Here is a 23,090-nt window from a genome sequence, read left to right as displayed (position 1 = left end):
GGCTCGATCCCAGGACCCTGGGATCATGACCTGAGCCGAAGGCAGAGGCTTAACCCACTGAGCCACCCAGGCGCCCCTAAAAAGACTAAGTTTTTAAGCTGCCTTCTGTCCCCACTCCTCCACAGCCTACCTCCAAGCAAACACAGCTCCCTCACTGCCTGTCTAGGCTGGAACTCGATCCTTGGCACTGGGTCAGCCCTCCTGGAGGCACAGAGGAAGGACAGCCAGGACCCAAGGTCAAGGGCAGACACGGGACCACCCAGTCTTCACTGTCACACAGGCTAATTCACTTTCCCAGCAAAGAAAGAATAAGAACTCTCTCCTCTCTCTCCCCAGGATCTTCGTTTCAAGGCCTGCTTTCCGTTCTAGTTTTGCAGCAGAACTGTGAGCTCGCACTCTGAATGTACCAGATGAGCAGACCTGACCCGACGCTCAGGACGCCTCGAATCCTGCCTGTCAGGTACCATACCTCTCTCTCCAGAGGCTGGGAGCTGCTAAGGGACCTATTTGCTGAAGGTTGGCTGAGAACCCAAGGTACAGGCTTGGGTGTGGCCCCACATGGAAGGAAGAACAGGGTCAAATGTCCTCTGAGTCCCCCTGATGCCCTCTGGGACTGACCTAACACTGTATGATACAATGACCTTATGTGTGGGTGTTTATTATGGAAAAGACACACAGTCTGAGAACGATTTGTGGACTTTCCCCTGCCATCCTGTCCACCTCCCAAGTACATGGGACAGCCCCCTTTCTCCAGGGCACATTCTGCCTCTCCTCTGAGCACTCCTTAGCATTCCCTAAATCAACCTACTGCAGACCAGTGACGGCTGGAAACTGCCCACTGGCAGCCACTGACGAGTAGCCCACGAACTCGTTTGTGCTCCCAATGTGTTTTCAAAGACCTCCATTTCCAGCCTCTCCTGAGAAATGAGAAGATCTGACAACGTGGGCCCACATTCAGCTGCCTCCCTTTCAACAGTGTACGGACTCCCATTTTTGCCGGGCTCCCCGGGCCTTCTCTGTCTCAGTAGGAATTTGAGTTTAGGTTGAGTTTGCTGCAAGTTATTTCCCCAGAGGACTCACTTCCTAGGAACTCCTCACTTGGCCTTATTAGAAGCTCTTTCTGACTATTCTAACATTTAGCACTAGGCCCACTGCTTGAGAGATGTTCAGTAAGAGCTTGTTGCATGAATAAACACATCCATTTTTAGTTTTTTGTTAAGATTTTTTTTAAGAAATATTTTTATTATTTGAGAGAGAGACGGAGAGGTGGGGAGAGAGAGAGAGAGAAAACGAACGGGGTGAGGGGCAGAGGGAAAAGCATACTCCCCGATAAGCAGGAAGCCGGACAGAGCTTGATCCTGGAACCCCAGGACCATGACCTGAGCCAAAGGCAGACGCCCAACCGAGTCACCCAGGAGCCCCAACAAGATTTTTATTTTTAGGGGTGCCTGGGTGGCTCAGTGGGTTAAGCCTCTGCCTTCAGCTCGGGTCATAATCCCAGGGTCCTGGGATCGAGCCCTACATCGGGCTCCCTGCTCAGCAGTGAGCCTGCTTCCCCCTCTCTCTCTGCCTGCCTCTCTGCCTACTTGTGATCTCTGTCTGTCAAATAAATAAATAAAACCTTTAAAAAAAATTTTATTTTTAAGTAATCTCCACACCCAGTGTGGGGCTTGAATTCATGACTCGGAGATTAAGAGTCACACACTCTACGGAATGAACCAGCCAGGTGCCCCTTTTTGGGAGGTGTTTCAATGCTTTCTAAACCCTAAGGTAACTTCACAATGCAGAGCATTTTTATACAAACCACTTATATAAGGATATCAAGAAAGCTGAAAATAAGGGCACCTGGGTGGTTCAGTCGGTTAAGTGTCTGCCTTTAGCTCAGGTGCTGGTCCCAGGGTCCTGGGATCAAGCCCCACATCCAGGCTATCTGCTCAACAGGGAACCTGCTTCTTCCTCTCCCTCTGCCCCTCTCCCCACACCCACACCGCTTATGCTCACGCTCTCTCTCTCAAATAAAATCTTAAAAAAAAAAAAGCTGAAAATAAAAGGAACTTTTGGAAAGCAACTTGGTAACAAGCAGGGAGAATCTTAAAACTGTTCCTATCCTCTGACACAGGAATCCTATTTAAGAACTTAGGGGCGCCTGGGTGGCTCAGTCGGTTAAGCATCTGCCTTTGGCTCAGGTCATGATCCCAGGGTCCTGCTCACAACTGAGCCCTGCATCCGGCTCCCTGCTCAGCGGGGAGTCTGCTTCTCCTTCTCCCTCTGCTGCTCCCCATGCTTGTGCTCTCACACCCTAAAGAACTTATAGTTAGGAAATAATCTAAAATATAGAAAAAAGCTTTATGTGCAAGGATAGGATTAAACAGTAATTATATGTACTCTAATTGTCCATCTTCATAGGGTAATAGTTAGCCATATCTATGCAAATAAATATTTTGCAGCCTTTGCAAATACTTGTGGGAGTTTTAAGACATAATCTACATTGGTTTTACAAAAGGAATCCTGTGGTGTTGGAACTGCCCAGGACCTTGAATGCAGTGGTGGATACACAAACTTACACAGGGATAAAATTATATAAAAATTAATATACAGACACAAACGCATTCAAGTAAAACTGGAAATCTACGTGAGGTCCCTGGATTGTACTCATCTCAACAGTCTAGTTGTGATGCCCTGCAGTTCTGCGGAAGGTCAGCTTCGGGGGACGCTGGATGAAGTGTCCTGTATTATTTCTTACAACTCCACACGAATACACAATTATCTCAATGACACTTTCAATTTAAAAAAAAAGTGAAATAGGATATGTTTGTTTGTCTATTTATCTAAGATTTCATTTATTTATTTGAGAGAGAGAGAGGCAGCAAGAGAGGGAACACAAGCTGGGGGAGTGGGAGAGGAAGAAGCAGGCTTCCCTTGGAAGAAGGAGCCCAGTTTGGGGCTCAATCCCAGGACTCTGGGATCATGACCTGAGCTGAAGGCAGACACTTGACGACTGAGCCACCCAGGCGCCCCTAATTAGGGTGTAAGGTTTATAGAAAAAGTTAGGCCCGCATGCCCACCAGGAGGACTTCTTAGAGTTAGCTGAACATTTGGGCTCACGAGGTCTGGCATCATCTAGGCACTCAGATGGCCAAGAAGGCAGCAGCACGCAGGTTACAGTAACAGCTGAGAGAAGACAGACGTTTGGGGGCTGCCCGGCTAACATATTTATGTATATATTTGTGTTAATAGAGTTTGTAATAATTCTACGGCATGGCTTCTAGTGTCTCCATTAGGGACATGAGCTGTTAAAAAAGCTACTCCCCTAAAGGACTTCCAAAGTGTGGTGTCCCAGTCACTACGTATAGTTCATTATCATTACTTTCCGTCCAGACGCAATGTACCAGAGTCACTTTCCCCACAAGCAACACGGCAGGGTAGCCTTTTGATGCAGAACACCTTTATCTGTTTACAGGAAAAACAGAGCTAAGCAGTTGGCCAAAAGTCAAATTCTCACGCAGCATCATGTCAATTGTTTGTCAATAATAGTATCAGAAAAATTATATAAATCCGGAGTGTCTCAGTTGGTACAGCATGCAACTCTTGATCTCAGGGTCAGGCATAAAAGCTTTAGGTGTGGAGCCTACTTTAAAAAAAATTATATAGGGGCACCTGGGTGGCTCAGTGGGTTAAAGCCTCTCAGGTCATGATCTCAGGGTCCTGGGATCGAGCCCTGTATGGGGCTCTCTGCTCAGCGGGGAGCCTGCTTCCTCCTCTCTCTCTGCCTGCCTCTCTGCCTATTTGTGATCTCTGTCAAATAAATAAATTAAAATCTTTTTAAAAAATTATATAAATTTGATCATGATTATATATATTTAAAAATAAACACCCGAGCATCTGAGAGGCTCAGTTGGTTAAGCGTCTGCCTTCAGCTCAGGTCATGATCCCGGGGTGGTCCTGGGATAGAGTCCCGCATCAGGCTCCCTGCTCAGCAGGGAGCATGCTTCTCCCTCTGCCTCTCTCTGTCTCTCTCATGAATAAAATAAACCAAAAAAAAAAAAAATCTTTAAAAATAAACATCCAAAAAACCAAAGGAAGTTAATATGAATTATATGTCAGTTAATAGAATTATATTCATGTTAAATTTCTTCAATATCTTGGTTTTGTTTTTAAGATTTTTATTTTTTAAGATTTTATTTATTTAGCACAGAGAAAGCGTGCACACGAGCAGGCCGCTTGAGTAGAGAGCCCAATGTGGGGCTCAATCCCAGGACCCTGGGATCCTAACCTGAGCAAAAGGGAGATACTCAACCAACCAAGCCACCAACATGCCCCTTGCTTATGATTTTATTTTTAAGTAATCTCTACACCCAATGTGAGGTTGGAACTCACAACCTAGAGATCAAGAGTCACACACTCTAGTGACTGAACCAGCAAGATGACCCTCTTTTTTAATTATATAGAAGAATGTCCACATTTTTGGGAGACACCTACTCAAAGGTTTAAGGGTAAAATGTCACAACGTCTGGAGGCACCTGGGTGGCTCAGTTGTTTAAGGCATCTGACTTGATTTCCGCTCAGGTCATGATCTCAGTGTCATGACTGAGCCCCACAACAGGCTCCAAGCTATCTCCCCACCACATTCCCTCTCTTTCAAATATGTAAATATTTAAGACAAACAAACAAAAACCCTAGGAGATCTGTGTAAAGGATACATGAGTATTAACCACATGGTTTCTTCTCTCTTTTTTTTTTTTAAACTTTTTTGTACGTTTGGAATTTTTCAAAATAAAGCATTGAGGGAGAAAACAAAAAAAATATCAACATGATTAACAGTGATTTTGCCTCTAGATGGTAAAATTATGGATGATTTTTTTTCTTCTTTCTACTTTTCTATATTTTACAAAATGTTTGTTTTTTAATTTTTTAAAAAATTCACATGTATCGGGGTGCCTGGGTGGCTCAGTGGGTTAAGCCGCTGCCTTCGGCTCAGGTCATGATCTCAGGGTCCTGGGATCGAGTCCCACATCGGGCTCTCTGCTCAGCAGGGAGCCTGCTTCCCTCTCTCTCTCTCTCTGCCTGCCTCTCTGTCTACTTGTGATTTCTCTCTGTCAAATAAATTAAAAAAAAAAAAATTCACATGTATCTACACTTGAATTCTAAATTTGAAAACAGGCTCTGATTGAGCCCTGTGTCCACGCTCAGCATGAAGTCTATTTGAGACTCTCTCCCTCTGCCCCTCCCCCCACTCCAAGATGAATAAATCTAAAAAGAAAAGTAAAAGAGAAAAGGCTCTGTATTTTAAGCACACTGAAGGGGATTAACATGATTCCTATACCTGAAAAGGGGCACTATTTCCTTAATGTCCTTTAGTTTCTTGACTTCCTCATCTCGAGCAGGGGCACAGAGGGTCCCCATCATACCAATAATGAATTCTGCCAGCTTGGAAATGTCTAAGGCCCCATTCTCTGCTTCTTGCTTTATCAGATCCAGATCCAAGACTTCTGTTATCTGGTTTCTCAGTCTAGTGTGACCAGGCAGCAAGAAAGATAAGAGAGTCTACAAAAGAGCACAGCTAAGTTAAATCAAAGTTTCTTAGTCAGACATCATTTTTTATTATATGCAAAGGAACTCACAATGACCCAAATAAGGGCTTATCAGTTGTTACTGTAATACAATTGTTACTGTGATACATATTTTAACCTTTTATTTAATCATGGATAGAAAACATGTTTACAAATCATTTATTTATTTTTAAAATAGGCTCTATGCCCAACATGAGGCTCAAACTCACAAACTTGAGATCAAGAGTTGCGTGCCCTACTGACTGAGCCAGCCGGTGCCCTGTTTGCAAATCATTTAGACTCGTTATTTAATCTTCCATTTAAGGTTTATGTAGCAGTCCCTCAGATAAAAGATAAACTGTTAAAAGTGAGAAAAAACATAATTAATGTGAGCCTCTGAGCCAACATAGATGTCAATTTCCACCAATATATTTCTTTGATACCACTGCTAAAGGTATTTGCAAAAGAATTAACTTCTACATAATGCCTTCTCTATCCCATGGACTGAATCATTTTTTTGGCCATTATAAATTGAACACATCCACACTTATTAATTTTTATTTACAAACCACCTATATTGTAAAATAACTTTTGTTTTCTTTAAATAATTCTTTCTAAAAATATGAACCTTCAGGGGCACCTGGTTTGCTCAGTCAGTTAAGCGTCTAAGTCTTGGTTTCAGCTCAGATCATGAATTCAGGGTCATCGGGTTGTGAGATCGAGCCCCATGTTGGGCTCCTTGCTCAGCGCAGTGTCTGCTCGATTCTGCCCTCCCTCTCACCCTGCTCCCACGTGTGCTCTCTTGCTCTCAATCTTTAAATATTAAAAAAATACATACACACAGACAAATACAACTTCATTTACAAAAGTAAAGCCTTCAAGTTATCATGGCTTGTTTCAAATTTTTAAAAGCACATTGAGCCAAAAATAGTCTTAATCCACATTTCAACAAGTACAAGTTTTAACTTATCCTTCAATTTCTTTCGAGTCTTTTGGTGCAGAAACACAGAGAAGCTGACTACTCCAAACAGACCAAAAAAGCACTTGGCTCTTTGCCTCACCTCTTTGATTTCCCCAACAAGTTTGATGGCATGGTCGTATGTGGGGGGGTCTTCGCTTAGCTGGACACTCAAGCAATCCCAAAAAGCTTTATGTACAATCTCCTTCACTCTCTTCTCCAAACTGGAATCAAATGGGAAAAAAAATAAGCAAATAAAATATTTGAGCCTCAAATCACTTCCAAAAGCACAAATTCTACAAGTTGAGGGTGAGAAATTTTAAAAATTATTTGGATGGGGCGCCTGGGTGGCTCAGTGGGTTAAAGCCTCTGCCTTCGGCTCAGGTCATGATCTCAGAGTCCTGGGATCGAGCCCCACATCGGGCTCTCTGCTCAGCAGGGAGCCTGCTTCCTCCTCTCTCTCTCTGCCTGTCTCTCTGCCTACTTGTGATCTCTGTCTGTCAAATAAATAAATAAAATCTTTAAAAAAAATTATTTGGATGAAGGAAAGATTTCCTGGATATACTTAAACCAAGCACATGCCTTATTTTAAGTTTAGTGATTTATTTCAATAAATAACTCATTGGACAGAATAACTTTCAACTCATTTGACAGATGACATTGGGCCAATTAATAGCACATAACAGTGCCATAGGCTAAAAAGCATATTGAAAAGTTCAGAGCTGTTTTAATTTTCCCGGAAAACACCAAGTTCCTTAAGATATTTATGATTAAGCAGTTTAAGATAACAACTCGGCACATATATAGGCTGAAGTACTTTATTTCCAGAAAATATCCTATTCCTATGTCATCTGTGTGATACTTGCTTAATTAGGTACCGAACTCTTACCACTAACATATAACATCTCATTAAAACCAGTATCTGGCGGCGCCTGGCTGGCTTGTCAGTAGAGCATAATCTCAGGGTTTGGAGTTTGAGCCCCATGTAGGGTGTAGAGATTACTTACAAATAAAATCTTAAAAAAAAACAAAGTCTTTATATTGTGAGAGCAAAACAAGTAGTTCTTCATTATTAATGTGAAAAAGTACTATCTTTGCAGAACACAGAAGAAAGGTCTATAAAGTCATAAAAGGCTCATGTGTGTGACACCATAGCTCGGCAACCCAGCAGCCATTCCTCCTCCAATGTTTATCACGACAATTGTACAGTTAAAATGGGCAATGATTTTTCTTTCTTATGACAATACATTCTAGAAGGTACACTTTACACTCAAGAGTTTTAGATTCAATATGATGTGTGCCAGGTGCTATGGACATAGAAAATAACGTACAGCCCTTGTCTTTGTAGATTACAATCTGGTGAAGAACACAGTAAACCAACAATTATAGTACAATGTGATAGTTTACAAGAAATGAATGAAACAATACAATGAAAACACAAGATAGGACAGCTAAGCCCTATGCAGTAGGGGAAAGCTGACATGAAGGTGTCCACAGATTTCCTAGACCTTTCATTTATGATCAGTGGTCCTGAGATCCATTTCCAAACACTAGTGATTCCAAGCACAGACATACTGAGGGATTTTTTTTTAGCAACAACATACAATAGGAAAAAATACATTTGAATATGCTGACATCAAGCGGAGAAGACCTTTCCAGAACTGGGAAATGGCAGAGTTCCTCTAAACAAGGTAACTCAGTAACCGCCTTACCTGTCTTCTGGTAATTCGACTGGTTTAATCCGAAAGTCTCCATTTACTACAATTTCATGGGCTAGAGCCATGTTAGTGACTCCTTTCGCTGTCTCTAGAAGTTCTTCTACTGTCACAAATCGAGGAGGACTAGCTGTAACAAAACCCAGTGTAAGAGATTTGCTTCTCTAGATTAAAATTTCCATTAAAGTGAGGAGAAGGCAGTGGTTCTGGTACCTGCTAATAATTTTGGTTATGCCTCTATTTATGAAAATACTCTGGCAATTTCAAACAATAGAACTTTACCTGTTTCTTTTTCTTTTTTTTTTTTAACCTAGAAACCTAAAAACAGAGACTACTTCCAACATTGAAAATAGCTGGTTTTTTACTTATGGCTGGTCAGTGAAAATGATTAAATTAAACTGAGACTTAGGTAAGATTTTTAAGTCACAGACTATCAAATTGTCCAAGAAGCAGAGGGGTGTTTTCTAATCTCTTTGCTTTTAGCCTATCCTAAATTTAAGAAAGGAGATCCCAGATCTAGGATTTCCTCATTTGTTCCCATCATAGGTTTACATTTTGTGCCACCACTAATATTGCGCCAGGAGTGAATTCCCCCAAATTAAAATTCAATCAAGTAGTTTAGCACATCAGGTGCTACTCAAAAAACTAAAGCTACTACCCTGTATGTGATACTAAAAATGTTTTGAAACCATAATTTGAAAAGCACTGACCTAGAACATAATTAAGAAGGTATATTAATTTTCTGTAATGGGGATAAGACCTAGGCTTAAAATGAGATAAATAATGTCACTGGTTTTCACAGGGTTTAGCAGTTATAAAGATCTTCTTAGGTTACTCAAAAATTATTTACCTTCCTCTTTTACTTTTTCCTTTTGCTCACCAAAAAAAAGGAACTAAATCTAAGAGCTGGTCATATCCTATCTGGTAAAAATCTTTATTTAGTCACATAAGGGGAAGTTGGGAATACTCAACAAAAAGTCTTTTCAACGTTTCCACAGAATAATAATAAAAATACTAAATAAATAAGTAAATAAATAAATCTTGCTTCATGAATATTAGCGAAGTATAATATCCAAAAATCAAAATCCAAAAATCAAAGCCCAGATAAAAATTTTCAATATTATTAAGATGTCAATTTCTCCCAAATTGATCTATTCATAAAATGCAATCCCAGTAAAAACCCCAGCAAGTTTTTTTGTTGAAAAAGCCAAACTCATTCTAAAATTTACATGGAGGGGCGCCTGGGTGGCTCAGTGGGTTAAAGCCTCTGCCTTCAGCTCAGGTCATGATCTCAGGGTCCTGGGATCGAGCCCCGCATCGGGCTCTCTGCTCAGCAGGAAGCCTGCTTTCTCCTCTCTCTCTCTGTCTACTTGTGATTTCTGTCTGTCAAATAAATAAATAAAATCTAAAAAAAAAAAAAAAATAAAAAATAAAAAAAAAAAATAAAATAAAATAAAATTTACATGGAAATGCACAGGACCTACAGAAATGAAAACTATAGTGGAAAAGAATAAAGTTGGAAGATTTACACTAACTGATCTCAAGAGTTACTTTAAAGCTACAACAATCAAGACAGTGTTTTTGATATGAAGATAAATCTACAGACCCAGTGAAGAGAAGAGAGAACCCAGAAACAGACTGATACACACACACATACATACATATACATGTAGTCAATGAGGCAAGACTAGTTTAGCTAAACAGTGCTGAACACTTGGTTCTCCGTATATACAAAAATGACCCTCAACCTTAACCGCACATGATAAGTAAAAAGGAACTCAAAATGGACCACAGACCTAAATATAAGAGCTAAAACTATAAAACTCCTAGGAGAAAAGATAGGTGAAATCTTTATCTTGAATTAGGTAAAATTTCTTAGAGTAAGATACAAAAAACTCAATATATTAAGAGAAAAAAATTGATAAAGGAATAAAACTTTTATTCTGTGAAAGACTCCTACAAAGAAAAGGAAAAAGCATATCAGGTAGGACAGAATCTATGCAAAACACACATGCGATAAAGGACTTGTATGCAGAATACAGAAAGAACTCTTACAACACAAAAACAGACGACAACCAGTAAAATATAGGCAAAAGATCTGAAGAGACATTGCTCCAAAGGAGATACACAAGTGGCCAGTAGGCCACAAAGAGCTATTCAACATCATTAATCATCAGTGTGAGATAACAGAAAATATGCACGTTGGTCTCTGCCCCTGGTTCCTGGCAGAAGACTCCTAAAATCCTTCTTACTTCCTAAGTGATAAGAACATGAGGAATATCTAGTTTTAATATTTGGTTTTCGACCCCCTCACTAACAGCAGGCTCCTAAAACCCTTGTTAATTCCGAAGCGATAAGCAGAAGGAACAGGTTTTATTCTTTCGAGGTGACTCTGAATGAGCTCGTGGACAGCTTCTGGTTGGGGGCTGGTCACCAGAGAGACCACGCCAGGATCAGAAGGCTGGAATTTTCAGTCCTATTCTCCAAAGAGGTTAGAAAGGCTGGAAATGGAGTTAATAATTAATTAGGCCTATACGAGGAAGCCTCTATAAAGTCCTAATAGCAGGGCGTTCCGAGATCTCCCAGGTTGTCCAACACATCCATACTAGAAAGGGTGATGCTCCCCAACTCCACAGAGACAGAAGCTCCAGCATGGAGGAAACGCCCAGACTTCACCCTAGGTAGCTCTTCATCTAGCTGCTCATCTGTATTTACCTTAATAAACCAGAGAACCGTGTCGCCCTGAGTTCTGTGAGCCACTCTAGCAAATCAACAGAATCCATGGAGGGGTCGGCGAAAGCTCCAAGCGATAGCCCACTGGTCAGAAGCACAGATGACAACCTAGGCTTGTGACTGGTGGCCAAAGAGGGACTGGGGGTGGGGGCAAGTATTCCTGTGGAACTAAGCCCTTCACCTGTAAGATCTGATGGTATCTGTGGGTAAACAGTGTCAGAATTCAGTTGCAGTGCAGGACATCCAGCTGGTGTGAAAATTGCTTGGTGGTGGCAGGGGAGGGGAACCCCACACATTTGATAATATACTCTGTGTGAGTAGTAAAAGAGACACCCAGGAGAAAAACCCAGGAGGAAGGACTGGGTTTTGCCCCAAGCAGGTAGAAAACTGTAGGTTTTTCCTTTTAGATTCAGGGAAATGCAATTTAAAACCACACTGAGATACCACTACACACCTACTGGAATGGCCAAAATGAAAGATGCTGATCACACCAAGTCCCCGACATAGATGTGGAGCATCTGGAACTCTCTCATACATAAACAATGGGAATGAAAAATGGTACCGCCACTTTGGAAAATTGGTTCTTGGTTTCTTATGAAGTAAAGCATACCCTGACCACATGACCCAGCAAACCCACTCCTAGGTCTTCACCCAAGAAAACTGAAAGCATATGGCCATGTGAAGACCTGTACTCAAATGTTAATAGCAGCATTCTTCCTAACAATCACAACCTAGAACTAATCCAAATGTCCATCAACGGCAGAATGGATAAATAGATTGTAACCATACACCAGAATACTACCCTGCGATAACAAAGGAATAAACTAATACATGCAAAGACACAAATGAATCCTAAAAGCATCATCTCAAGTTAACGAGTCAGATACAAAGACTATATACAGTATAATTCCATTTATTTGAAATCATAAAAAGGGCAACATTATAGTGACAGAAAGCAAGTAAGTGGTTGCCAAAGGCTGGAACTCATTATATGAGGCCAGCATTACTCTGACACCAAAACCAGACACTACAGGAAAAGAAAATTACAGGTCAACATCCCTGATGAACATAGATGCAAAGATCCTCGATAAAATATGGCAAACCAAATTCAACAGTACATTAAATGGGTCAAACGCTGTGATCAAATGGTAGGAAAGATTCACTGTCCAGGGACATGGGGATTTGGGGAGGTGATGAAAATGTTCTAGCAGCTCATAATTGTGGCAGCAGTGACACAACTGTAAATACGTTTGTCAAAACTCAAATACATACTTAAAATTCAACTTCATTATATATAAATTATACCTCAATGAAGTCAATTAAAAATTCAAAGGCACTGAGCAGGAATTTGCTGTATGCATACTGATTATTAAATTTATTCAAGCTAATATTTTCTCTTTCCATTTATCAGAAAATGGAACTTCCACTGTGGCATATCAACAGCAAGCATCAGAAATTATTAAATTCCAGGGGCACCTGGGTGGCTCAGTGGGTTAAGCCCCTGCCTTCGGCTGAGGTCATGATCCCAAGGTCCTGGGATTGAGCCCCACATCGGGCTCTCTGCTCAGCGGGGAGCCTGCTTCCGCCCCCGCCCCCCCGCCGCCTATCTCTCTGCCTACTTGTGATCTCTGTCAAATAAAGAAAGATCTTAAAAAAAAAATAAAAGATTTTATTTTTCTTAAGTAACCACTACACCCAATGTGGGGCTTAAACCCACAACCCCAAGATCAAGAGCCACACCAACTTAAAGAGACTCAGGATTGTCACCAAAGCTTCCAAGTTTTGTTTTAGCCCTGGTTTTGCAAAAATCTTCAAATATCTGATCTTAAACTTATAAAAAAAAACAAAACAAAACAGAAACACACCCAGTTTTCACAGTAAATTTGCCATTTTTCAACAATTTGGGGCATTTGGGTGATGAGAAATAGACACTGGTCTCATGGTACCTAGTCATGAAACACAATGGACACAGCATGTCAGGGAGAAATTCAATTCCCTCTAACCAAGACTCTTGAATGTGACCTTGAACAAGTCATTTAAACCTTCCAGGGCCAGAGGCGCCTGGCTGGTTCAGTCAGTTAAGCATCTGACTGTTGGCTTCCGCTCAGGTTGTGATCCCAGGGTCGTGGGGTCAAGCCCTGCAAGGAGGCCCACACTAGGTAGGGAGACCACTTGGGATTCTGTTTTTCCATCTCCCTCTGCTCCTAAATCTTTAAATCTTCCAGGGCCACTATTTACTAATATGCAAAAAAGAAGACAACCGAAGGAATGTTCTATGAAAGAGGAGACTTCCAAATTATAGGTTAGTGTGTTCACAGGGTTTTGGGCATACTTGGGACAAAATCATTTGTACCAAGTGCTGAGAACATCAGACACCAGTTTACAGGCACTGTCCAACTTAGGGACTACTTAAAATCAAACTTATTAATGAAGGGTACCTGATCAAAAGAGATAAGAGCTACAATTCTAAGATATGATCAGGATACGTTACAGATCTATACCCACAGGAATTGTTCACTGCATACTAATTACAGGGTTGACTGTTTTGTGTTTGCAAATTTTCAAATGGCAAATGTCACCTAAACTACTATAGAGTGAGTGCGGTGAAGCAAGGGTAAAGTTTATCCACAGAACTTAGTGCGCTGTGTAGAAATTGCTTGTTACTTTGTCTTCCTCACTAGACAGCAAGCTCCATGAGCAAAGAGACCGTGTGGACCTGCTGGCTCACTGCTGGGTTCCTGATACACAGCATGCACTTAATAAATACTGACTGAACACGGACACACCATAACTCAAAGTCTAGTCATGAGCTTTAAAAAATGTAAGAGGGGAGGGACCGTGGCTGGCTCAGTTGGAAGAGCCTGCAGCTTGATCTTGGGGTTGTGAGTTCGAGCCCCACAATGGGTGTGGAGATTACTGAAATAAACCAAAATGTAAGAATTTAGTACCATCCACTTATCTAAGGATGCCTGGGATACACTAATTAAATTCACAGGGGCTCCTGGCTAGCTCAGTCAGTAGAGCACGCGATTCTCATCTCGGGATTGTAAATTCGAGCCCCATGTTGGATATAGGGATTACTTAAAAATAAAATCTTTAGGAGCATCTGGGTGGCACAGTCAGTTGAGTGTCTGACTCTTGGTTTCAGCTCAGGTCATGATCTCAGGATTGTGAGATCGAGTCCTGACTTGGGCTCTATGCTCAGCATGGGGTCTGCCTAAGACTCTCTCCCTCTCCCTCACCCCATCTGTCCCTTGCCCACATACACTTGTGTGCCTTTTTTCTCTCTCTCCCTCTAAAGATAAATAAATCTTCAAAAAAAATAAAAAAATAAATATTTTTAAAAATATAAGACCTTAGTGTCATCCCTTTATCTAAGGATGCCTGGGATCTACTAATTAAACTCACAAAGACCTGATTTAATAAACCAAAAAGCTAAATGGAAAATATTAACTGGAATAACAATTGATGCTTTTCATCTGAATACAGCATCTTTCACTGGCCAACAGGTGATGAAACACCAGCACAGAAGGTGCTTTGTGAGCAGAGAAGCATATGGAAGTAGAGAATCTCAGAGGGGACATTAAGTTACAGCTGACCGACCCTTCCTCTGAGGAGCTCTGTGTTTAAGGAACACATCATTGTTAGAATCAAATCACCACTTCAGATTAGGGCCAACCAATTCTCACAAGCCAGCCATTTTTTTCTTTTTCAATATTCTCTATCATTACTAAAGGTTCTGCACCCAAATTCCAACATGTGTGCGGGCAAGCAGTTGTCACACACCAGCCAGGGGTCCTACAATTCCATTCAATCCTGACACTATCTACCTGCAGGTAGCATCAGATCCCACAGGTTAGGGGCTGGGTTCTACAAACTGCTCCGGTTCCAAGTCCACAGTGTCACCTGTGCTATTATCAGAGGTTCCAATGACTCCCTCCTCTTGCTCGCTTAATTTGCTACAGCAGCTCACAGAACTGAGAAATGTGTCACTTAGCAGATCCTTGGTTTAGTATAAAAGGCTAGAACTCAGGAGCAGCCAGATGAAGAGATGGGTGGGGCAAGGGGGGAGGAGCGTCCGTGCTCAGAGCACCCCACTCTCCCAGCACCACCACGTGTTCACCAACCCAGAAGCTCCCCCAACACAGTCCTCTGGGGTTTTTAATAGAGGCTTCATTATATAGGCATACATTCAATCACTGGCCACTGGCAGGGCGCTCGGGTGGCTCAGTCGGTTAGTTAAGCGGCCAACTCTTGATTTCAGCTCAGGTCCTGATCTCAGGGTCCTAGGATCAAACCCCGGGTCTGGGTCCCTGTTGTCTCCTTGTCTGGTAGGGAATCTGCTGGAGGATTCTCTCTCCACCCCTCCCGCCACATGCCCAGGCTCCCGCTTTCTTCCTCTCTTAAATCTTTAAAAAAAAAAAAAAAAAAAAAATTGCTGGCCATTGACAACTGATTTAACTTCCAGCCCCTCTCCCCAGTCTGCAGGTTGGGGGATGAGACTGAAAGTTTCAACCCTTGGGACACCTGGGTGGCTCAGCTGGTTAAGCCACTGCCTTGGCTGGGATCATGATCCCAGCCACGTGGGATGGAGCTCCAAAAAAAAAAAAAAATCTTTAGAATTAAAAAAATAAAAAAGAAAAAGAAAGTTTCAACCCTTCAATTAATCATGACTGGGTCCCCCTAGGAACCAGCCCCCATCCTTGGGTGACCTAAATGCTTTCCAGAAGTCACCTCATTAACATAATAAAAGATACCTTTCCTGCGCTCATCACTTAGGAAATTCCAAAGGAGCTCTTTGCCAGGAACTGGCCAAAACCCAGAGTTTTCTTATTTTATAATTCACAATATCACAGTTACCAACAGCAATTCTGCCCTTAAAATACTACTCTATTATAATTTGCAAGGCTAAAGATTATCTTTTGGCTATTTACATTTTAATTTGTAGAATTCCAGAAGTGATTTTACAGTTACTATAAACTCAAATGTCTGCAGTTTCTTTCATATTTTATAAATTCTTATTTATGCTCTAGGTGATGAGTGAGGCTTCCTGATGTGGTCCCCAGACTATAGGGTCTGAGCTTTACACAGAGGCCCACGGCCCTGTGCCTACCTATTATTATAAGAAGAACAAGGAAGCCAGAACAATATTTTAGGGCACTGATTTTATATATCATTTTGGTATAGACTTCTAAACAAATTTAATGAAATCTTCCATGACTTTCTTCCTAAAAAAATGCATATGCACACAAATGTTGATATACTTTTCTGGCTGTTCCTATGACCCCTAAAAATCTTGGTTCCCAAAATAAGTACTCTTGTCTTAAGGACATAACTACATACAGTCTCAGATAATATAGTCTAATGTTGGCTAGACATTAATTTGGAGTCATGCCATTAGACTGACAGGATGCCAAAGCAAGGCCATCAATCAAAGAATGACTAAAGATTCATACCAATGATCCTCCTTTATCAGAAACTGTAGGTGATAAAACCATCATGTCAGCCATATACATCCCAATTACAGCAATCAGTCCTGGTATCTTTAATCGCAACAGATGACATGCCAGTAGTATTAACAATTAATATTTATTGAGCATTTACTAGGTGCCAAGCATTATTCTAAACGCTTTACATGAATTCATTTAATCTTTACAACTATCCTAAGAGATAAGTGTAATTTCCTCATTTTAAAAATTAGAAAACAGGGGCGCCTGGGTGGCTCAGTGGGTTAAGCCTCTCCTTAGCAGGAGCCTGCTCCCCCCACCCTCTCTGCCTGCCTCTCTGCCTACTTGTGATCTCTCTCTGCCAAATAAATAAATAAAATCTTGGGGCGCCTGAGTGGCTCAGTGGGTTACGCCTCTGCCTTCAACTTGGGTCATGATCTCAGGGTCCTGGGATCAAGCCCCACATTGGGCTCTCTGCTCAGAAGGGAGCCTGCTTCTCCCTCTGTCTCTCTGCCTGCCTCTCTACTTGTGATCTCTTTCTGTCAAATAAATAAAATCCTTGGGAGGAAAAAAAATAAATAAAATCTTTAAAAAAAGTTTTTTTTTTTAAATAAAAAAATGAAAATGAGAAAACAGGGATGCCTGGCTGTCTCACGTCAGTAAAGCATGGGACTCTTAATCTCAGGGTTATGAATTCAAACCCCTCATTGCGTATGGAGATTACATAAAAATAAAATCTTAAAAAATAAACAAAAACGAGACAACAGAAGCTTTCTAACTATACATATTAGAGACCAGTATGACCAAGGTCATATTTGCTTACAGTGAGGTCTTTGTACATTTTGGGTGCTAGAAGAACCTGATTTTTTTCTGCAAAAATAATTTTTTTCTGTAAGGTGTAACACATGCATGACAGTCTTATCAACAGCGAGTTTCCCTGAACCTACTGGTATTATCTATCAAAATTTACGTGATACTAAACCACAATAAAATGGGGCCCATAATGTTTGCTAATAAGAATATTATGTTGGGGGCGCCTGGGTGGCTCAGTGGGTTGAGCCGCTGCCTTCGGCTCGGGTCATGATCTCAGGGTCCTGGGATCGAGTCCCACATCGGGCTCTCTGCTCGGCGGGGAGCCTGCTTCCCTCTCTCTCTCTGCCTGCCTCTCTGTCTACTTGTGATCTCTGTCTGTCAAATAAATAAATAAAATCTTAAAAAAAAAAAAAAAAAGAATATTATGTTGAGGGGCACCTGTGTGGTTAAGCATCGGTTAAGCATCTGCCTTCGGCTCAGGTCCTGATCTCAGGGTCCTGGGACTGAGCCCTGTGTTGGGCTCCCTGCCCATCGGGAAGTCTGCTTCTCCCTCTCCCTTGGTAACCTCCCCACCCCTGCTCCATGGGCGCATGCATGCGAGTGCGCACGAGCTCTCTCTCTCTCTCTCAAATAAATAAAATCAAAAAAGGAAAAGAAAAAAAGAATACTTTGTTGAGGGGTGCCTAGCTGGACCAGTCAGTAAAGCATGCCACTCTTGTTCTCCAGGTCGTAAGATCAAGCCCCACACTGGGCATAAACCTTAATTTAAAAAAAGAAAGAAAGAAAAGAGTATTGTGTGGACTAATAAATTACCTGGGAAGGACTTTGATCATTTTAAAAGAAACACACCTGAAACCCCAAAAATGTTCACATTTCTTTCAAATATGAAGAACTACTGATCACCTCCACTTTAAAGAGATAACATCAGCACTGACATTCTTAGACTATGACACTCCCTCTTAAAACTTTTCATTTTTGGACTCACATCAAAAAGCTTAAGTATTCTTAATAAAAGACATGAGTTGGGGCGACTGCTGGGAATACTTGTGGAAATTACCACCTTTTCATCCGTGAGGCCGGCTCCTTGCCAGGGATCTGAAATGACTTCACCGACCATTCAGCAAACTGAATCCCTTCAGCCTCGTGGGAACGAAGCCCCCAGGCAATGAAGTTAGGGTGTGGTGACCTCACTCACATTCAAAACCTATTTCTTTTTTAACCTGCACAAGCACAGTCCTGGCTGGAACCTGCCTCAGGCTTTTCAGACGCTTTTTTAAATTAGAGCTACAATTTGCACTCCACCCTCTTTCTCAGAGCACTTCAGAGAAAGTGGAATGCCACAGACACCACAGGAAGACAGGAATATTCCGGACAGGATCCTAAAATTTTAATTTCTCAAGCAATTGAAAACCCACAAGTGGGGGCGCCTGGGTGGCTCCGTAAAGCATCTGCCTTCCAGCTCAGGTCATGATCTATGGGTCCTGGGATGGGCCCGCAGGGCTCTCTGCTCAGTCTGCTCCACTCTCTCTCTCTCTCTCTCTCTCTTGCTCTTTGCCTCCCCACCGGGCATTTTCTCTAATAAATAAATAAAATTTTTTAAAAAACCAGAAAAAAAGAGGGGCGCCTGGGTGGCTCAGTGGGTTGGGTCGTGGTCTCGGGGTCCTGGGATCGAGTCCCTCATCGGGCTCTCTGCTCAGCAAGGAGCCTGCTTCCCTCTCTCTCTCTGCCTGCCTCTCTGCCTACTTGTGATCTCTCTGTCAAATAAATAAATAAAATCTTAAAAAAAAAAAAAACAGTAAAAAAGAAAACCCACAAGTGACTAGGCTGCCAGTTGAGAAACTTGCTATTCTTAAATATTATAACTTACTAGTTATCTGCAATGTTATATTATTAGAACCCAGGTCAGGGTCACAAGTACAAGGAAGCCAAATCAAAATATCATCTCAAAACAGGATAATAGGGTTTCTACCCAAAGGCAAATTTGCTTACAGTGAGGTCTTTGCACTCTTTGGGTGCTGGGAGAGCCCGACTTTACTGTTTTCTGTAGAGCGGCATCAGAACCTTTCACAGCATCTTCAAGGTCTTGCTCAGAATCATTCGATTTTGATTTTCCTGCTTCATTTATATTGGGCTTGTCAGGGTTTTCGGACATTCTCAATTAAGTTTAATTCACTTTCCTAGGAAAGAAAAAAAAAAAGTGAACCAAATGTTCTGGCTCTGTCACTAGCTAGTAGTACGGCTCTGGGCAAATCATTTATTCTCTTTGGATTTCAATTTTCTCACCTGTGAAAATGAATGGGCTTGTGAAGCTCTTACCCAGCTATCATATTCTACCTCAGTGATTAAATAGACAGCTCTAAAATGACGCTTGTGGTTTACCAAATTTATGGACCTGTACCTCAGATACAGAGTGACAAGTTTGAATATTTTTGTCCCACACTCCTAAGTACCATGTCAAAAGAAAACAGGACAGACTTTACATTGTTGGAAGATAATACTACCAAGCGCCCGCTTCTATTTTAATCAAAGAGTGATTCAATTCGTCACTACTTTCATTCCTGAGAGCTGATATGAAAAGTCTTTGGAAACCATGCTTTAACCTTTGCTTCCATACACTGACTGGGCTGATAAGCCGCTTCCCTGATTCTGTTGTGTGGATGACTAGAGATGACACATAGAAGGTAGAATCTCACAAGGCATGTAAGAATATGCGGGGCAAATATTTTTATTAACTTCTTGTCAGTGAGCAGGAAAAGATCGTAAGGAGGAAGTTGCAAACAACCACAATGTATGGGGTTGGGTGGGGTTTTAATTTTTTAAGTTGCTGGTTAGAACAGCAATAATATTTAGCACAATGGTTTCGGCCAGTTTAAAAAAAAAAAAAAGAAAAAAGAAAGGCCTGAAATCATAACCTCTTTTTACTGTAGAAGTTTTGTCAAGTTTTTCCTTCCCAAGGTTTTTCCCTGGAGTTCTCTCTTCCTAAGGTGTTTCTAATTAAGGGAGAAGACAATGTTTCTGCATTCACAAAACTGCAAATAATTAGAATTTGTACCATCAGCACTTGGAGATCACAAAACATTTTCATAAACACTAATTAGTCTTTATTATACACCTGGATGGTAATCCAAGGATCAAAAGAAATGTTGACTGCTTCCAAAAGGTCTGGCAGACTCTCTTCTGCACATTAAACAGAGAAGAATCACTTGATATAATTATCTGAAATTTCAGATCCCTCCATTAAATAAAATGAAGTTACTGGAATTGACATTTTCAGGCCTGCATTTTTTCCCCCAGGCCTGTATTATTAATATGAAGGTTGCTTAAATGCAGTTCCCCTTACCTTCTAACATCCCACTCCAGACACCCATCTCCTCTGTCCTAAATCCTATTAGGCTCTGGATATGCTCCAAACCAAAAGATAACATTGCCAGCATATTCTATGAGAAAGGACAAACACACACACTTCTAATTTTATCCTCTTCACATGCTGAGAATGAGCTCAGAAAAGATGAAGTAACTCCTACTGAGCAGTGAGGAGGAAGGCATGCTTTTCTCCAACGCTCAGTTTAGTAAACTAACCCCATCCTTTTAAGATTCAGCTCAAGTCCTACTCCTCCCAGGACACTTCCCAGCAATGTCTGCACCTTTCCCTGAACTCCTGTTGGGCTAGTTACTGAACATCTGGCATGCATCCTTGCCTTAAATCCAATTCAAAATATACTTATTTAGGGGCCCCTGGGTGGCTCAGTCGTTAAGCATCTGCCTTCGGCTCAGATCATGATGCCAGGGTCCTGGGATCGAGCCCCAAGTCCAGCTGACTCTGGCTCTGTGCTCGGCAGGAAGCCTGGTGCTCCCTTTCCCACTCCCCCAGCTTGTGTTCCCTCTCTTGCTGTGTCTCTGTCAAATAAATAAATAAAATCTTTTAAAAAATTCTGTATCTTAATCTATATCTATCTATCTATCTATACTTATTTAAATAGGCCTGGAGAGGGAAACATGCTCACTAGGAAACAGGCTGAAGCTTAAGTCTTGGTGGCATGAAGAAATCACTAAGGGAACACAGCAGACGGAGACAAGAATTCTGCCTGGTGGAAGGCTGGGATAACCTTCCCGAAAAAGGTGACATTTGAGCTGTTCTTTTGAAAAGAGAGGATTTCACCCAATTAAAAAATGACTAGAGTGAGAGAGGAGGTGGAGAGGGAGAGCATTTCACTCAGAGGGCAAATGTGAAGGCACAAGAAAATGAGCAGGAGAACTAGTGGCACGTGATGAAGAGGGAAAGATGGGTTGGGGCGAGCCTGTAAAACTGCTAGTTTTATTTAAAACACACACACACACACACACACACACACAACTCTTCACCTAGATTTTTAACTTCTTCGTGCCCAGCACCAACCACATTTCCCAATCCGCTCCATCCGTTGTAAGCCTATCTTCCAAACAGAAGCCCGTTAAGTATTTGTTGACAGCTGTGTCATCTCTGTGATGTCAGCGTGTGTGGGAAGGATGGGCGTTGGTCTCAGACGTACCTGGGTTCCAATTTTGGCTCTTTACTAGCTGGGGAACTTCAGTTTCCTCCTCTGTAAAATGCAGCTACCTACTTCTTCGATTTGGGGGACGATGAGACGACAGAATGTGCATAACAGCAGCTGGCACACCACAGGCTTCCCACAAATGGTAGCTGTAATTACTGGGCTACAGGAAGCACCGACTGCTTACAGCGTGCTCATTCATTCAACAATCACCAACTCCGGCTCCGCCCGAAAAGGGAACCGGGGTAGGAGGCTCCTCGCACTGGCCCGAAAGACCTTCCATCCGAGCTACACGCTCGGCCCAGGGCGCCCCAAGACACTCCCCAGCAGATAGGGTCTCTCCGCAAAGGAAAGGCGCTCTGTCCACCGACGCCGGGACCCGCTCCCTCTGGCCCCCAGTGCCACTCACTCTCGGCGCCCGGATTCCGTTGTAAACAACTGTTCGGGCCGGCGAGGGAGTGGCGGGCCGGCTGCAAGCGAGGGAAGAGGGGCGCGCTAGGAGCATGGCCTCGAGGGGCGGGACAAAGGCCGCTCTACGCCGCACCCCGCCGCCGCCCCTGCTTCTCCCTTGTCTCCACCCGACAGCACGGGACCCGACCGGCGCGAGCGGGGCGAAGAAATGCCCGGGAATGCCACCTGGCGCCTCCCGCGCGGGCCCCGCAGGGCTGCCAGCCTCTGCGTCCCCTTCCCTCACCTGCCGCGGAGTTCTCCTCCCTCCTGCCGCTCGGGCGGGGAATGAGACGGCCGCCGGCGCCGCGGCGGAGGCGCGGAGCGATGCGCGGCGAGCACGGGACGCTTCAGCCTCTGCCCTTCCGAGGCTGCATCCCTCGCCCCGCTGCAGGCGGTCCTCCGAGCCAGGCTCGGTGGGTAGCGGCCAGTGTGGCCGCTCCTCAAGCGTCGGGAAGGAGGAGGCAGCTCTTTCGCCGGGAGGCGCCCGCCCCTCGTAGGGCGGCGCCATGTTTTGGTACGGAAAAGCGGGAGGCGCGGTCGCGTGCGGGCTGAGGGGGCTCGGTGGGCGGGGGCTCGAGCCGGGAGGCGCCATGTTTCCGTACGGAGATGCGAGAGGTAGGCTCCGAGTCGGCCGACGGGGCTCAAGCGGGCGGTGGCTCGGAGACAGGTCGTGCCCGCCCCACGCAGGGCGGCGCCATGTTTTCGTACGGAAAGGTGGGCGCCGCCACTGAGAGTGTGAGGCGGGAGAGGAACACGTGGTAGAACTGGCGCGGAGTCTGCCCAATGAAAGAAAAAGGCCGCTTATTCGCAACCTCTTTCAAAGCCTTCCCTGCCCGGGTTTTCAAACATCAATATTATCCTCATATTTTGTAGCTGCACGTAGATTATTATTC

General features: G+C 43.0%; 1 protein-coding gene across 6 annotated transcripts in view; it reads right to left on the bottom strand.

The window, feature by feature from the left end:
• Positions 1-22,620, bottom strand: part of TCP11L1 (t-complex 11 like 1) — a 35,035-nt gene extending 12,415 nt beyond the window's left edge. The window contains exons 1-6 of one of the 6 annotated variants that reach the window (XM_032841008.1): positions 21,578-21,690; positions 20,556-20,652; positions 19,205-19,392; positions 8,220-8,352; positions 6,611-6,731; positions 5,324-5,544 (exon numbers count right to left, since the gene is read on the bottom strand). In XM_032841008.1, the coding sequence (XP_032696899.1) occupies positions 5,324-5,544; positions 6,611-6,731; positions 8,220-8,352; positions 19,205-19,367 (638 nt within the window). In that variant the 5' untranslated portion in view covers positions 19,368-19,392; positions 20,556-20,652; positions 21,578-21,690. Of the gene's footprint in view, positions 1-5,323; positions 5,545-6,610; positions 6,732-8,219; positions 8,353-19,204; positions 19,393-20,555; positions 20,653-21,577; positions 21,691-21,744; positions 21,864-22,441 lie in introns of those variants that run through there. The other 5 variants (XM_032841004.1, XM_032841006.1, XM_032841005.1 and 2 more) reach the window with 5 other exon arrangements.
• Between the last annotated feature and the right edge of the window lie 470 nt (positions 22,621-23,090).

The sequence above is a fragment of the Lontra canadensis genome, unplaced genomic scaffold (genome assembly GCF_010015895.1).
Source record: "Lontra canadensis isolate GAN:19392208 unplaced genomic scaffold, GSC_riverotter_1.0 scaffold118, whole genome shotgun sequence".
Taxonomy (NCBI): domain Eukaryota; kingdom Metazoa; phylum Chordata; class Mammalia; order Carnivora; family Mustelidae; genus Lontra; species Lontra canadensis.
This window is presented reverse-complemented; position numbering and strand designations above follow the sequence as displayed.